At 54.5% G+C, this 14,505-nt stretch overlaps 8 protein-coding genes across 8 annotated transcripts; 3 read left to right on the top strand and 5 right to left on the bottom strand.

Moving 5' to 3' along the window:
- Nucleotides 1-368: 368 nt before the first annotated feature.
- CCOS01_13445 (monooxygenase) lies at nt 369-2,196 on the bottom strand (the record flags this gene model as incomplete). The annotated part of the gene is made up of 4 exons (XM_060461591.1): nt 369-738; nt 793-1,377; nt 1,428-1,765; nt 1,822-2,196. Coding segments are annotated over 4 exons (1,668 nt in total), but the record flags the coding sequence as incomplete, so codon positions are not given.
- A 1,017-nt stretch (nt 2,197-3,213) lies between these two features.
- Nucleotides 3,214-4,314, bottom strand: CCOS01_13444 (Sas10/Utp3/C1D family protein; the record flags this gene model as incomplete). The annotated part of the gene is made up of 1 exon (XM_060461590.1): nt 3,214-4,314. The coding sequence occupies one exon, from the start codon at nt 4,312-4,314 to the stop codon at nt 3,214-3,216; it is 1,101 nt and encodes a 366-aa protein (XP_060308018.1).
- A 722-nt stretch (nt 4,315-5,036) lies between these two features.
- On the top strand, nt 5,037-7,021 carry CCOS01_13443 (endomembrane protein 70; the record flags this gene model as incomplete). The annotated part of the gene is made up of 2 exons (XM_060461589.1): nt 5,037-6,900; nt 6,954-7,021. The coding sequence occupies 2 exons, from the start codon at nt 5,037-5,039 to the stop codon at nt 7,019-7,021; spliced, it is 1,932 nt and encodes a 643-aa protein (XP_060308017.1).
- A 318-nt stretch (nt 7,022-7,339) lies between these two features.
- CCOS01_13442 (uncharacterized protein) lies at nt 7,340-8,400 on the bottom strand (the record flags this gene model as incomplete). The annotated part of the gene is made up of 2 exons (XM_060461588.1): nt 7,340-8,196; nt 8,253-8,400. 2 exons carry the CDS (start codon nt 8,398-8,400, stop codon nt 7,340-7,342), a joined length of 1,005 nt encoding a protein of 334 aa, XP_060308016.1.
- Nucleotides 8,401-8,805: 405 nt separating this feature from the next.
- On the top strand, nt 8,806-9,538 carry CCOS01_13441 (uncharacterized protein; the record flags this gene model as incomplete). Its single annotated transcript, XM_060461587.1, has 5 exons — nt 8,806-8,861; nt 9,001-9,054; nt 9,265-9,358; nt 9,415-9,471; nt 9,530-9,538. The coding sequence occupies 5 exons, from the start codon at nt 8,806-8,808 to the stop codon at nt 9,536-9,538; spliced, it is 270 nt and encodes an 89-aa protein (XP_060308015.1).
- Nucleotides 9,539-10,119: 581 nt separating this feature from the next.
- Nucleotides 10,120-12,531, top strand: CCOS01_13440 (DIE2/ALG10 family protein; the record flags this gene model as incomplete). Its single annotated transcript, XM_060461586.1, has 5 exons — nt 10,120-10,344; nt 10,404-10,492; nt 10,547-11,121; nt 11,170-11,307; nt 11,360-12,531. 5 exons carry the CDS (start codon nt 10,120-10,122, stop codon nt 12,529-12,531), a joined length of 2,199 nt encoding a protein of 732 aa, XP_060308014.1.
- A 421-nt stretch (nt 12,532-12,952) lies between these two features.
- CCOS01_13439 (uncharacterized protein) lies at nt 12,953-13,423 on the bottom strand (the record flags this gene model as incomplete). The annotated part of the gene is made up of 1 exon (XM_060461585.1): nt 12,953-13,423. The coding sequence occupies one exon, from the start codon at nt 13,421-13,423 to the stop codon at nt 12,953-12,955; it is 471 nt and encodes a 156-aa protein (XP_060308013.1).
- A 358-nt stretch (nt 13,424-13,781) lies between these two features.
- CCOS01_13438 (uncharacterized protein) lies at nt 13,782-14,177 on the bottom strand (the record flags this gene model as incomplete). The annotated part of the gene is made up of 1 exon (XM_060461584.1): nt 13,782-14,177. A coding segment is annotated over one exon (396 nt), but the record flags the coding sequence as incomplete, so codon positions are not given.
- Between the last annotated feature and the right edge of the window lie 328 nt (nt 14,178-14,505).

Here is a 14,505-nt window from a genome sequence, read left to right as displayed (position 1 = left end):
ACTCGGCTGCAGAATCCCAAAGGGCCCAATCAATGTGCTAGGAGCTCCGCGGTTTTAGTATCGCTCGAGTCCTCTTCCTGATGACCATGTTCCACAACGGACACTGGTGGGATAGAGAGGCAGCGTGGCAGCCAACTTTGGTTGGGTTGGACTGGACTGAATGATGAGGAACCTAAACTAGCAGCGATGTCTCATTTCGAAAGTCTCGTTAATCCATGCCAGTTATCGTACACGATGCATTTTGCTTGCAGACTCTCTCCAGGGCTTTTGTGAAACACCAAAGCCCAGGTGACCATGTCAGGACTAACTTCAAAGAGCTCCTTGTCGGCTGTTACTCAGTCGCGATTCGGAGCACGCTTGGCATTTTTCTAAATGCTGTGTCCTACATCGCGTCCGACATCCTCATGGAAACCCATTCCGTTGCGAATCCGACTCTCAACCTCAACGACGCGCTTAGGAAGCATGAAGCCCAATCCGAAAAAGACGAAGAATGCCCACTTCCAGCGGAATGGGTTGAAGGTAACACTGAAGGCGAACCACCAGATGAGCTCGAGATAAGTGAAGAAGTCGAAAGCACCGGTGGGCGACGCAGATTTCAGAAGCTTGGTCATTTCGATCCAGGCCTTCATCCAGAAGGGATGGGGTCTTGTCAATGGGTCAATGAGGAACATCAGAAGGATTCTGGTATAGATGCCGATGTGCCAGTTTCCGACTGTGCCGATAGCAGCAACGTACGTGCTGTAAGTTGTTAGAGCCAAGTTCATTCGCAGGAGCCATGAGCAAGATGCTTACCAGTTGATAGCTGAGATAGACGGGTGGTTTGGAGGGAAAGTCTGGATATACCAGTTGGGGGGCGAGTACGGCTCGTTGAAGCAGTCATCAGGCAAGAATTCCAGGGACGGGCGCTTGAATCCAGTGGCCATGACGATGATATCGGCCGGGATGACCTGTCTTCTGCCAGGGCCGCCCTTGGGAACACCTTGAGCGCGTCTGTTGACAATTACACCTTCCGCCGTGAAGCCCTCAATATCGCAGCGAACCCACTCGGCGTGGCCGGACCGGATGGTCTCCATGACATGGCTATTTACCATTGGCGTATCCATGTAGATGCCCTTGTCGTACGGTGCGATGTCTTGCAGGTCTCGGTAGAAAAACTTGCGAAGCAGCGTCTCCGGGATCCAAGAGAGACGAGTCTCTTGACCGAGGATGTTCATAGCAAGAAGCATGTTCACGATGGGATTGCGAGGGATGATCCACTTGTCGCTGCGAGACAGAATGGAAGTCTTCTCAGCTTCCTCATCCACAGCAAACTCCAGAGCTTCAACGGCGCTGGCACCACCTCCGATGACGACGAGCTTCTTACCCTTGGCGTTCTTGCTGCGAATTTAGTTAGCAAGCTTGGGGCCAAAGGTGGGGAACATACATACCCAGTAAGCTGGCTGGAGTGGTAGATGTTGCCCTTGAACTTCTCCATGCCCGGGAGCTGGGGCATCTTGGGCTCTCCACAGGTACCAACAGCGGCGATGACGCCTTCGAAGTGGCCATTGGCAGTGTTGTTGACGACCCATCTGCCCTTCTCATCCTGGTAGACCTTTTCCACTGGTGTGTTGAACTTGGTGCGTGTCTCAAGTCCATATTTCTGCCAAAGCTGCTTTACCTGGCTTAGGATCTGCTGTCTGTCGGGATACCCGCGTTCCCACTTGACCGAGGGGTGGAAGCGGAACATCATGGAGTGGATTTGAAGACTGGACGAGTTGTTCACTTTCTATGTGATTCGTTAGTACCAAGCATGGGGGTGTTGGGCTTCAATGGGCAACGTACACTCCAGATACCACCGAGGTTCTCGCGGCCACCGGCCTCGAAGATGACCACATCAAAACCATGGCCAATGCAGTGCGCGGCGGAAGTAACACCAGTGATACCAGCTCCAATGACAGCAACCTTGGGTCGACTGAGGCGAGTGCTGGGCTCGGGAGGGGTGGGCGAGAAGATTTTATCAGCGAACCATTGCCATATCTGGAAGACGAAGAGGAAGGGGTGGAAGAATGGATTCTCTACGCGAGATTCGGACGGCATCGTGGCAAGTAGGCCGCAAGCCTTGGAGGGAATCGGTGGTGTTGGGGAGCAGGTGTACAGCAGTTGGTACAGCTGGGTGTGTGTGTTTGGAGTGAAGCAAAAGGTGTTGATCGCGATGAACTGCGATGCGAAGGAAGGGAGAGGGCACGAAGCTGTATTAAACCCTATCTGTCAAACGGAGTAGGTACTCTCCGAACTACTTACTTTTGCTATCTGTGGATGAGTGATGAGCCTAGGGAGCTTCGGGAGCTCTGGGCAGGTAGCTGGCATGTGAGCTCTCCTTCCCATTTCCCCTGGTGCTAGTACTGCCGCTGCTGCTGGTAGGCAGTGAGAAGGTAGCTGCTGCCAAGGTGAGCCTGTAAGGTGAGGTGAGACTGAGACGACCGGCGAACAGGCCCACTCGATTATCGACAATTGACGTCACCAAGAACGCTAGGGAACCCATTGAAACGCCCGCATTGAAGCATGTGAAGACGAGGGTTTGGCTCAGTCTCGCCAGATGTCTCCCTAATTGGACACATACGGGGACAGTTCAGGGCGGGGGGGGGGGGGGGCTTGGGCCGTCATCCGGTCCAGTCGTTGGGAAAACCACGCAGTATTTCTTCCGGGATAAAAGTACGACCCAATGCCATGACAGAAACTCTGTGTACGAAGTATACCTTACAGATACAGCGTCTGTGTGAAGGGTAAAGATGAAGAGAAATTGACATGGGAAAATAGGTCGGACTGGCTCAACATGGCAGGGCCTTGGTGCATAGTCCGAGAACCAAGGGAGAACCAAGGCCTTGGTCAGTGAAGCTGGTTGGGCCGTCGTGGCAGTCTAGAGCTAAAGAGGCATTTTTTCTCGTCGGGGATTTTGGAGATCAGTGGCCGATCGGATCCCCTTCCGCCTTTTCCCGGCCTGCCTTAGCGCTGCCAGCCTGGTTCAGCACCACCAAACAGTTGAAAAATCCAGGAACACGCTTGAAGCGCATCTCACACACATGACACACAGACACGAACACGATGAGGTGATTCATTCCTTTTTTAAAGTTGAACGAACCGGGAATGAATTGGCTCCTAGAACCTCGGCACAGCTTTTTGTGATGGCCGCTGCTAATGCTGCTGCTGCTCCGCGTATATCGTGGGTATCTCCGTCTATCGCTTGCCTCTGTCGCGTCTGCCCGCCTCCAACATCTTGGCCTTCTTCTGGAATCTCTCGCCCATCTCGACTTGGCCACTGCCCCTTGGTCCGTCCGCGGTGTCCCGGCCGCGCTTCCGGCTCTTGTCGAGGATGTCGCGGCTGCTGCCGCCACCGCTCTTGCGGGCCGTGAGTCTGTTGATTCGGTCGACGCCTTCGCCGAGGTCTCTCCACTCCTCTCCGCCGAATTGCATACGCTTGCCGTTGCCGGTACGCATAGCCTCCTCCTTCTTTGCCTTCTTGCTCGACGTGGGGAGACGAGTAAAGTTGGCTTCTTCGTATTCGCGACGCTCGTCTTCCGTCTTGCGGTCCGCGGCCGTCTTCATCCTGCGACCACCATTGACAATAGTCGTTCCGATACTGGGCTCGGCGATGGGAGCAGTCGACAGCTCGTGCTCGATGAACTCGTCCATGGTGTGGGACTTGAGTGGGCGGCGATCAGACTTCTCTTTGCGCTCAGAGGGCATGATGGTAGGCGCAATTCTCGGGGGTCGGTAGACACCATTCTTCGCCGCGGTTGCAACAGCAGAGGAGGCAGCGGCGGGTCTGACAAAGGCATCTGGCCGAGCTTGAAGGTGGGCTGCCTTCATCTCCTCCTCCTCCTCCTCCTCTTCGTCGCTGCCGGATTCTCCGTCAGAAGCAGAGTCGTCGGAGTCGTCAGAGCCTGCACCTTGCGCGGCCTTGACTGCTTGGGTGTTCCGTTCGGCGTCGTCCGCGGCGCGAAGAATCTTCTCGATCTGGTAACGCAGCTTGTCTTCAAGGGGCCGGACACCCTTCTCGAGGTACAGTCGGAGTTCGACCAGCTTCTTGACAACCGTCTCCATAGTCCCGCCGGCATTGTCGTCGTCGCTGGATTGCTTCTTGGCGTTGCGCAACTTCAGAAGGATCAAGAAGACCAGATTTTGCAGGTAGGAAGCAAGAAGCTCGTTCTTGGTATCGAGAAGTGAAATTCCATTTTGAGGCGGCGCAATGGAGCCTTTTGGTGCCGCGTCGAGTGATGTCGTCAATGACTGCGTCAAAGAATCCAGCAGCGCTGGAAGGGTGCTTGGTGCCGCCATTTTGAATCTGGCGATGCTGTATGTTGTTCGTTGAAAACTTGAGACCGCAACGGAACAAGAGCGCGGTGCAGGATTTTTTTTTGCAACTGCTAAACTGATCTGCGCTATTGCGGGGACCGGTGCATCGGACCTTGTGGACCCCGACCACCGGTCTCCGCTACGTACCTTACCTGGGTATGGCTGGGTTCCTCAGGCCCAAGGTACCGGGCAGCCGAAAGACCCCGGACAGACAATGTTCCGGCTGGTCCAGTCGGGTGTGATTGAAGGTACCTATGGGTATGTACTTCAGGAGCTGAGCTGCAGGGGTGCATGGTGACTAAGCCACATTTGGGACAGTTGTTCGAGAGGCAGTAGGAGCTCCTGTAAATGAGATACGAAGCTCCCGGACCTGACACAACAAAGGCAATTGGCCATCTGTCCACCACAGAGCAACTCTGCTTCTTGCACAAACATCACCGCGAGCTCGTCGTGTTCTTGACGAACCGCTTTTACCACCATCATCCAGGTGCAGACGGAACCCGGATGATCCACCGGCTATAAGCCGCTTTGCGCTACCTGGACCTTACCGAGAACCAAGGGTACGTAATCGCGATCCATCCATCGGGGTAGCTATTCCCATCGGTTTCATGTTTCACGCTACTTTGCCTTTGGCCACCATCTTCTCATTCGCAAAGTATCAAGACTGATCGCAACTTTGGGCAGAGCTCTAACATCTCGACACGATGCAACTACGAGACATGGCGCCTTCGTCTGCGCTCGTGGCCTCTTTGCTGGCTATCCCACAGCTCGCTTCCGCCTTCTACTTGCCAGGTGTTGCGCCTACCTCTTACAAGAAGGGCGACGTCGTTCCTCTCTACGTGAACAGCATCAAGCCGGTCGCCGCTCCCTCCGATTCTCGATTGCACTCAATTGTTTCCTACGACTACTACCATCCTGGCTTCAAGTTCTGCGAGCCCGAACCCCGTCCTGAGTATGTATCGGAGAGCCTGGGCAGTATTCTCTTCGGAGATCGCATCATGACCTCGCCATTCGAGCTGCGTATGAAGAACGACGAGAAGTGCAAGCCGCTTTGCATCCAGAAATACCCCCCGGCGGCCGTCGGTTTTGTCAAGCGCCGCATCGAGCAGGGCTACAGCTTGAACTGGCTTGTGGACGGCCTGCCCGCCGGACAGCAGATCTACGATGACTTTACGAACACAACTTTCTACAACCCTGGGTTCTTGATGGGCGGCGAGGACGAGAATGGCAACGTCATCTTCAACAATCACTACGACATCAACGTTGAATACCACGCCGTCAACGGCGATCAGTCGCAGTTGCGCGTCGTCGGTGTCGTTGTCGAGCCGAGCTCGCGTGCCTACCCGGGTCTGCTCGACTGCAATAACCAGATGGAGCCCATCATCTTCGAGGAAGACGGCACTGAGAAGGAGGTCAAGTTCTCGTACTCGGTGTTCTGGATCGAGTCCAAGACAGCTTGGGCTACCCGTTGGGACAAGTACCTGCACGTATTCGATCCCAAGATCCACTGGTTCTGGCTCGTTGACACCGCAATTATCGTCATCATTCTGATCCTTACCGTAATGTCTATTCTCGTCAGAGCTCTGAAGAAGGATATCGCGAGGTACAACCGCCTTGACCAGATCAACTTGGATGACCTCTCTGGTACTTCGGCGCTAGAAGATGGCGTACAGGAGGATTCGGGATGGAAGTTAGTCCACGGAGACGTCTTCCGCAACCCTTCGAACCCTCTTCTGCTCTCGGTCCTGCTCGGAAACGGTGTTCAGCTTTTTGTCATGACGGGCTTCACCATCTGCTTCGCCCTTCTCGGCTTCTTGTCGCCCTCTAACCGTGGATCCCTCGGAACAATCATCCTGCTTCTTTACACCATCTTGGGCTTTGTGGGCGGTTACATCTCGGCGAGAACGTACAAATCGCTGCAGGGCGAGAAGTGGAAGATGAACATTGCGCTGACTCCGATTCTGGTGCCAAGCATCGTATTTGGTGCCTTCTTCTTCCTCGATCTCTTCCTCTGGGCGAAGCAGTCTTCCGGCGCCGTGCCCTTCACTACCATGCTGGTCATCATTGCCATCTGGTTCATCCTGTCGGTGCCTCTGTCGTTCGCCGGATCCTGGATGGGTTTCCGCGCATCTCCCATTGAGGCGCCTGTCAAGACCAACCAAATTCCTCGCCAGATTCCTCCTGCCACCTCCTATCTCAGACCGATTCCCAGCATGCTCATTGTCGGTCTCCTGCCCTTTGGTGCCATCTTTGTCGAACTCTACTTCATCATGAGCTCCGTCTGGTTCAGCCGTATCTATTACATGTTCGGCTTCCTGTTCCTCTCGTACGGTCTCATGATCGTTACAACTGCTGCCGTCACCATTCTCATGGTGTACTTCTTGCTCTGCGCCGAGAACTACAACTGGCAGTGGCGATCATTCCTTGCTGCGGGTATGAGTGGTGGCTACATCTTCCTCAACTGCCTTTTGTACCTGTTCACCAAGCTGAACTTGAGCAACCTGGCGGGTACCGTCCTCTACGTCGGCTACAGTGCTCTGATCTCCTTCTTGTTCTTCATTCTTACTGGTAAGCTTGCCTGCCGCCCCTCAGCTTTGACTTATACTAACGTTGCTTCGCAGGGTCCATTGGCTACTTCGCAAGTTGGTGGTTCGTCAGGAAGATTTACGCCTCCATCAAGATTGATTAAATGGCATTGCATTCGGGCGTTAACATGCGGCGACAGGTTCATGCTATTGTATTAACGTTTCTGTACGAATACTAACTCTCGTCCCCCGAGCGTTGCATTGTAGTTCTGATGACACGCTTTGGCCTAGAAGCAGAGCGTGGTTGGTCATGAGGTTCAAAAAAATGATGTTCTTGTTAGATGGTAGACGGCAGGGATTGGTAGACGGGAGCGAGCTGCCTCCAGCTTTGAGTAAAACAACAGCGCATGTACAGTTCTCTTCATTTGATTTTTCTTGTGTGAATTACGTTGTACAACATTCCCCGTAGAGTGGCTCGTTAGCTACTCGTCGTCGTCGTCATCGTCCATGAGACTTGTAAACTGGAACTGCTTGCTCTTGCCAGCCGAGGAGGCGCCGGCACCAGCGCCAACAGCCACACTGTCGCGCCGGTACGCCTCCTGCTGCTCGCGGCGAATCTTCTCCATCTTCTCCGCGTACTCCCGGTTCTTCCTCTCAATCTCGGCCTTCTCCTGCTCCTCGCGGACCTTGCGCTCCTCCTCCTCTTTCCGCTTCGCCTCGGCAATCTGCTGCGGATCGTAGCCGCGGGGATCGGTGCCCGAGTCCGCGAGGTTTTGATACATGGCCATGGCACCGCCGCGGATCATACCCTCGCTCGGCCAGGGCACGAACGTCGCGTTGAAGTGAGGGTTGAGGTGGTTGCGCAGGCCGTCGGGTAGCGAGGTCGCGGTCGTTTGCTGCGTTCCTGGGAGGAGGTCCTGCGATCCGCCGACGGGGCTGCCGTTTGCTCCGCCCGAGGGGCCTGGAGTCTGACTCTGGCTGGGTGTCGGAGCGGCGCTTACGGGCTGGCTCTGGAGGCCGTTTGCGCCGGGGGTGTTTGGGTTGGTGGTCATGCTTGCGTTCGGGTCTGGGCCGGGAGAGCCTCCACCGGCGGTGAGGCCGCCGTTTGTGAGGGCGGCGGGCGGGAGAGTGGTTTTACTGATACGGCGGGCATAGTTGAGGAGCTCGTCATATTTCACGGGGTAGTTGGGTCCTTCGGGGTGGACGGTGATTTGGGTCGTGGTGATGTCCTTCCGTGTTGTTGCTAGACTGGAGAGCGTCTCTCTGATTTGTGTGTCGAGGGAGGTAGTCGTTGCTCGGAGTTGCTGCAGGCGAAGATTGTTGTTTTGATGGATTTGAACTGTGATCGTGGAATTAGCATGGGAGCCTGGCAGCTTGTGTCGGAGGTAAGCTTACCCTCGTCGAGGCCTTTTGTGAGGTCATGGTCTGCTTCGTGGAGGTCCAATGCCTGCTTGGCGTGGGGATGATATTTGGATACCGACTCAATGAGAACCGCAAGGGCTTTCTCAACGCGCTCAAAGCGCACGTCAATAATCTTGTCCATGGCTGTGGTCAAAAGTTGTCGATCGGCCGAGAACGCTGGTCTAGCTGGTGGTGTGAAGGAGAGGATTTGGGTGCAAGGCTGAGTTGAGCTCCGCTAGACCGTACTGTGGGCCCACCAGAGGCAGCACGCCCATTGGCTCCGGGATTCAATGTTCTCTCCCAGCCTGTAGCCTGAGGCGCATTGGAAATCCGGCCGGCTTTTCCCGCTAAGAAACTCGCGCAACATCACCATTCTTTCACGACCTCACTCTTTTGCATCTGCAATTGAACACCCCACAGTTCGTTCGCACGACCACCACATTCAAGATGCCTTCCCCCGTAAGCCAAACCGCTACCTGAGCTTCCACGCTCTTGCCTCACACTTCTGAGGCCACTCAGACATGACAAAATATTGACAAAAGTCGCAATGCAGGCCCGCGTTGGTACTCTGTACCCTGCCTTCCGCAGCAAGTTCGGCCCCAAGTACGTCCTACGATACCCATACGATTGATCCCTCTCGACTATGGCTGCTCAAGCGCCTTCGAATTCCCGACACCGCGAGACAAACTCCATGCGATGAGCAATGGACCGAAAGAGCAGTGGGCTGACTGTTTGGATCTAGGTACAACACAATCCCCAACGTTGGTGGCTGGACCATTGCCTCCGTCGTTAAGCTGTGAGTTGCCCCTTAGACTCTTCGCACGGCATTCAGTATCACGATTCCGACTCTCGGCCCAAGAAACCCTTATTGCCGTTGCCACTGTTCCGCCGACATGAACGTTACAGACGATGACATGAGGCGACGAGGAGTTATCGGATACCGTCACAACACAGAGTTATACACAATTGGAAGATTCGGAACGGATTAACTAACCTATCATGCTAGCGGAACCCGCGCTGCAGGTTTTGGCGCTGCCGCCGGTGTTGCCGCCCTCTTCTACACCTCCGGCATCCCGAGAATTCAGAACGACATCCTTGTTGTAAGGCAGACTGCGTCTCCGAAATGGACTCACCTGAGAACTAACACCCTCTACAGAAGATCCCCATTGTTGGCCCCAAGTTCCTCAAGGAGGTTCCCCCTGCGTCTGACAACGTGAGCTTTCCTCAAGATCGAATACCACCAAGGCAACATGCTAACATTAGACAAACAGCCATTCTAAATGCCTTTCATAACTTGGCTATGCTTTTCTAATGCTGAAAATGTGGTGAGCATGGTTGAATGAGGTGTTGGGATGGAGGGGTGTCCACCCTTCGGGGCTTGTATAAAAGATACAATAGACTCTTTGACTTTAGTTGATGTGTTTGAATAAGGCAGTGATTCGAGAACTTAGTCAACGCAACTATTCTGTGTTATGTATCTTCTACGCATCATCTCAAAACACAACATTGGTAAAAGTAGTTTTGTCAGGGAGCTGAACTGCCCCTTTCTTCAGCGAGTAGCTTAAGTGAAAGGCCGTGCGCAAACAGTGCGAAGACGCGTAATTGCTGCATCTTCGCCAAATGATGAACTGTTCACTTTCTTCCACCTCACTTGTCTGTGTAAGAGATCATTTGCTGCTGCTCCCACCACTCATTGTATCCCCAGGCGAAGCCACATTCCCCTTGTTTTCTGACACTCATTTCTGTTCAATTCCTTCTTGGCCTCTTTCCACATCTTGAGTGATTACATCCAACATAACCAACATAACCCCACGGCCAGCCACCTCAATCTCGTCTGCCCTCTGGGCAGCTCACATTGAACATGAAGGCCGTCGAAGCCTTCGTCGACGGACTCAACATCCTGTCCGTCGTCGTTCTCTACTCTCTACTATGGGTCATCACCCCCAAGATGCCCAATCCCGACCCCTCGGGACCCAAGACAAACAAGATTTACGATGTGCTCATGCGCGTGTCGTACATCATCATCTTCATCCTCGGCTGGATCTGGTGCAGCAATGTCATGGCCCAAGTCGACAAGCCATACCTGGTGAGCTCAGTTTCCATATGTAAGATCGATACCATCCCACCATACTAACAAAAAAATAGGATGAGATCTTTCATATTCCTCAAGCCCAGAAGTTCTGTCAAGGAAGATGGGACGAGTGGGATGACAAGATTACCACTCCTCCTGGCTTGTAAGCCGCCATTCTCATTGGACCCATGACCACACCCAGCTAACAAATCTCCAGGTACATTCTATCCAAATACTACCTTCAAGTGATGATGAGACCCGACTGCTCCGTCCTCGATCTCCGTGGCGTCAACATCATCGCCATTCTCGGCGTCGGCATCCTCGCGACTCACTGCCGCCATCTCCTCGAGAATCGCCGCCCCGACGCCAAGTCCCCAGCACCCCCAGCAGTGCTCTCCTTCCACTCGATTCACCTGGGCTGGAACATTGCCCTCTTTCCTGTTCTCTTCTTCTTCTCGGGTCTGTACTACACCGACGTCGTCTCGACTCTGTCAGTCCTTATTGCCTACTATCACCACCTCCACCGCGTCCGTGAGGAGCGCAGTTCTTTCTTGAGTGACTGGATCACTATCGTCCTCGGCGTCTTGACTCTTGTCATGAGACAGACCAATGTCTTTTGGGTTGTCGTGTATATGGGCGGCTTGGAGGCTGTCGCCGCTGTCAAGGCCCTCCGTCCTGATCCGGTGGCTAAGCCCAGCATGACGACACTCGGCGAGGTTGTGAAATTCTACGGGTGGAGATACTCTGTTGGGGATGTGCATGATCCGCCTCTCAACACTGCGTGGCCAGATGGTGAGTCTACTGAAACACAGCTGGAAGGAATTCTACTGACAAGACCAGACTTATTCTTCTCCGCGCTGAGCATCAGCATCGCGGCTCTGGCTAATCCTCTTCGCATACTAAAGAAGGTCTATCCGCACATTACCATCATGGCCCTCTTCGCCGGCTTCGTTGCCTGGAACGGCGGCGTCGTGCTCGGTGTGTTTTCTTCATAAAACTCTAGTGAATACAAGGACTAACATGTCGCCAGGCGATAAATCCAACCATGTCGCGACAATCCACCTCGCCCAAATGCTCTACATCTGGCCTCTCTTCGCATTCTTTTCTTTCCCACTCTTCCTACCTTCCGTCATTGGGGTCCTCCGTTTCGTTCACGGTCTCTACCGTACCACCTTCAAGACGAGCACAGTCAAGGGCGCAGACTCCGATAGCAGCACACACGGCCGCAAGCACGCTCTCAGCGGACCTGCTCAAGGTAGCTCTTCAAAGAAACAAAAACTCCAAACTCAAGACTCTACCGAGCAACTCGATTCAGCAACCACCCCCTCAACCTCCATCATCCTCACCACCCTCCAGAAAGTCATCGGTTCCAAACTCTACCACCTCCTCCTAACGCCCGCCCTCCTCCTTCTGACCCTGCTCGTCGTCAGATTCAACACCATCATTCACCCCTTCACCCTCGCAGATAACAGACACTACATGTTCTACATCTTCCGCTACACCATCCGCCGCCCGGGCCTGTTCCGCTACTACCTCATCATCCCCTACACCCTCGCCCGCTGGTTATGCTGGGACGCACTCGCCGGCTGCGGCCAAGGCGGTTTCCTCTCAGACCACACCGCTGATTGCTCGGGGCGGTACACCGCGCTCCGTCCCGGACCATGGCAGAATAACCCCTTTAGCACCGCAAGCCCCTACCGCGAAGAAAAGCCCCCTGCAACAGAGCCTCTGGACGACTCCGAGGCCGTCACAAACGCAGAAGGAAAAGAACCCAAGGACCGCCACAACCCCTACGCCATCATCACCCTCGCAGACCAGACATCCTACACCACAGAGCCCACCGCCTCATCGACCGCAATCCTCCTCCTCCTCGCGACGACCCTCTCGCTAATGACGGCGCCCCTCGTCGAGCCGCGCTACTTCATCCTCCCCTGGGTCTTCTGGCGCATTCTCGTCCCGGCGTGGAGACTCCACGACCACGCTGCCACACATCCGGTTCTCTCAAAGGCCGAGAAGTTGCCCATCCTGGGCTCGTTGGTCAGGTTCGGAAAGAAGTTTGATGTGCGACTTATGCTAGAGACTCTCTGGTTCGTGCTTGTCAACTTGATCACCATGTACATATTCCTCGGCAAGCCATACCTATGGAGGGCAGAGGATGGCAGGGTATTGGAAAATGGTCGGATGCAGCGGTTCATGTGGTAGATGGATCACTGCCCTGCGTAAAAGAATCACCTCCTCGAGGCTAGTCGATACAGATTTGTGGACAAGAACCGAGGTAGAAGGAATGTAGAAAGTGACCCGTCCATTTGTTTTGCTCAACTTGATGCTTTTCTCTTGCACTCTCATGTGTGCTCTAAGCCTTTTTCAGGTTGCTATTTGTTTCAGAAAAGAAAAACCATAATCCTTCCAAAACGCCAGTGGCCTCATGATTCTGAGGATTTGTTCGATATGTTCCCATCGATGCATCGTTAAAGGGGGCTCATTGATGATGCCGATTTCCCAAGTTCCGCCTATATACCCATTTCACGTTTAAAAGCCTTCGTCATGTCTGATCATTCATACGACCACCCGTTTCGCCGTCATCCATCGTCATCATCGTCGCCGTCGCCGCCGTCCTTCACTTCTATAAACTCAGTCGATCCAAACTCAGGCCGTCGTTACTGCGCACCCTCCTGACAACGCCCAGCTTGAAGAACTTTTCCTCGCCGCCAGCGGTCCGCCCTCCGATGTACCATTTATCGGCACCTAATACATCGCGGAATCCTTCACTGCTGCTGTCGCTTCCGCGCCGTCGGTTGGCGCTACCGGGAATGGGGATGCCACCCCGCGGGGAGTGAAGTGGGTATTGATTCACGACTCCCGATGTCGAACGGGTCGTCGAGTTGGCGTTGGCGTTGTTTCCGCCGCTACTTGTTGACGTATTCGAGGAAATGGCTCGTGGCGCTGAAGCGGCGGACTGTGTGGCATACGATGACGATGATGCTTGCGTGGTATGCTTATTCGGTTGCTGCGATGATAGCGCCGTCGCCGAAGGAGACTGTTGTCTAAAGGAGTTGAAGAAGGTGGAGAGGAAGAAAGGTCGTTGAGAAGGCATCGTGGATGCGTCGGACAGCGATGTCATCGGTCGCCTTTGCCGTACTGTGGTTGTATTCGTAGTATGCAGATCGAAGCCGCACCCGGTCATGCGTGTGTCGTTGCAGAAGAGTGAGGAGATTGCCGTGTTTTGACGTAAGACGTAACGGGGAGGTTCCGCCGACGAAAGGGTAAAAAAGCAAGCGCTTCGGTTGGGGACCCCTATTCTCCGGTATGATATCCCTCTAGGTTGCTGGGGTTTATGCTGTCATCCGTGCCCGAGCCGGGTCGATCCTGGGGCAAGACGTCCAAGCTTGCGCTGCAACACGGTTTCGTACGGGGAAGAGAAATGAGGAGCCGCAGCGAGGCGAGGGGGGCACTCAAAATCGGGATTGCGTTGATTGTGGGCTCGTCAGTGTGTATGTAGAAACGTCGCTCAGGGGAACGAGGGGTGACGGTAACAGAAGGGTCGTTATCGTGGGTGATATATGGTGTTTGGCGGGGTGAAGAGGCAGTCTCGATCCTGCGCGCGGTATTTCGATCGCGGAAGCGCCTTGGGGTGGACTCGGATGAGTGATCGGCGTAGAGGTGCAGGCTTGCAGCGCAGGCGCGATACGGGCGGGATGGATGGGATGGGGAAGTTGGCTGACTGAGTCTTCGCTGCGGGATGGTGCTGTATGTCGGGAAGAAAGCGGCGTGCGTCGGAGTGCTTCGCGTGTGCCCTGGTCTCTGGCTCTGGCTGTCGAGTCAAGTCGCAGTGGGGGAGGGTGGTCGAGTACCGGTAGGCATCGGATGCAGGTTTGTGTGAGATAAATCCTGACGTCGACTCACTTGTGGCCCGCCAAACTGGATGTGGGTGGGAGGGGTGGGAGAGCCAGGGGGCGAGTGGAATCGGCTGGAAAAGGAATGGTGATGGCAGATGAGAGGCACATGAGTGAAGGGGGGGGAACACTCACGCACTCGAGTCTTACAGTCTGTAGTCTCTACATAGTAAGGTCGAGCCGCAGGACTGCCCTTTCCCCCGTTCGGCCAATCCCGGAATCCGGAAGTTGGACCTTGCGACCGACTGGCGTGCACGGGCTTGGGTCCACTTGTGAGTAATTA

The sequence above is a fragment of the Colletotrichum costaricense genome, assembly GCF_030867565.1.
Source record: "Colletotrichum costaricense strain IMI 309622 chromosome Unknown Scaffold_17.1, whole genome shotgun sequence".
NCBI lineage: Eukaryota > Fungi > Ascomycota > Sordariomycetes > Glomerellales > Glomerellaceae > Colletotrichum > Colletotrichum costaricense.
The sequence above is the reverse complement of the archived record's forward strand: the minus strand, read 5'-3'. Positions and strand labels throughout refer to the sequence as shown.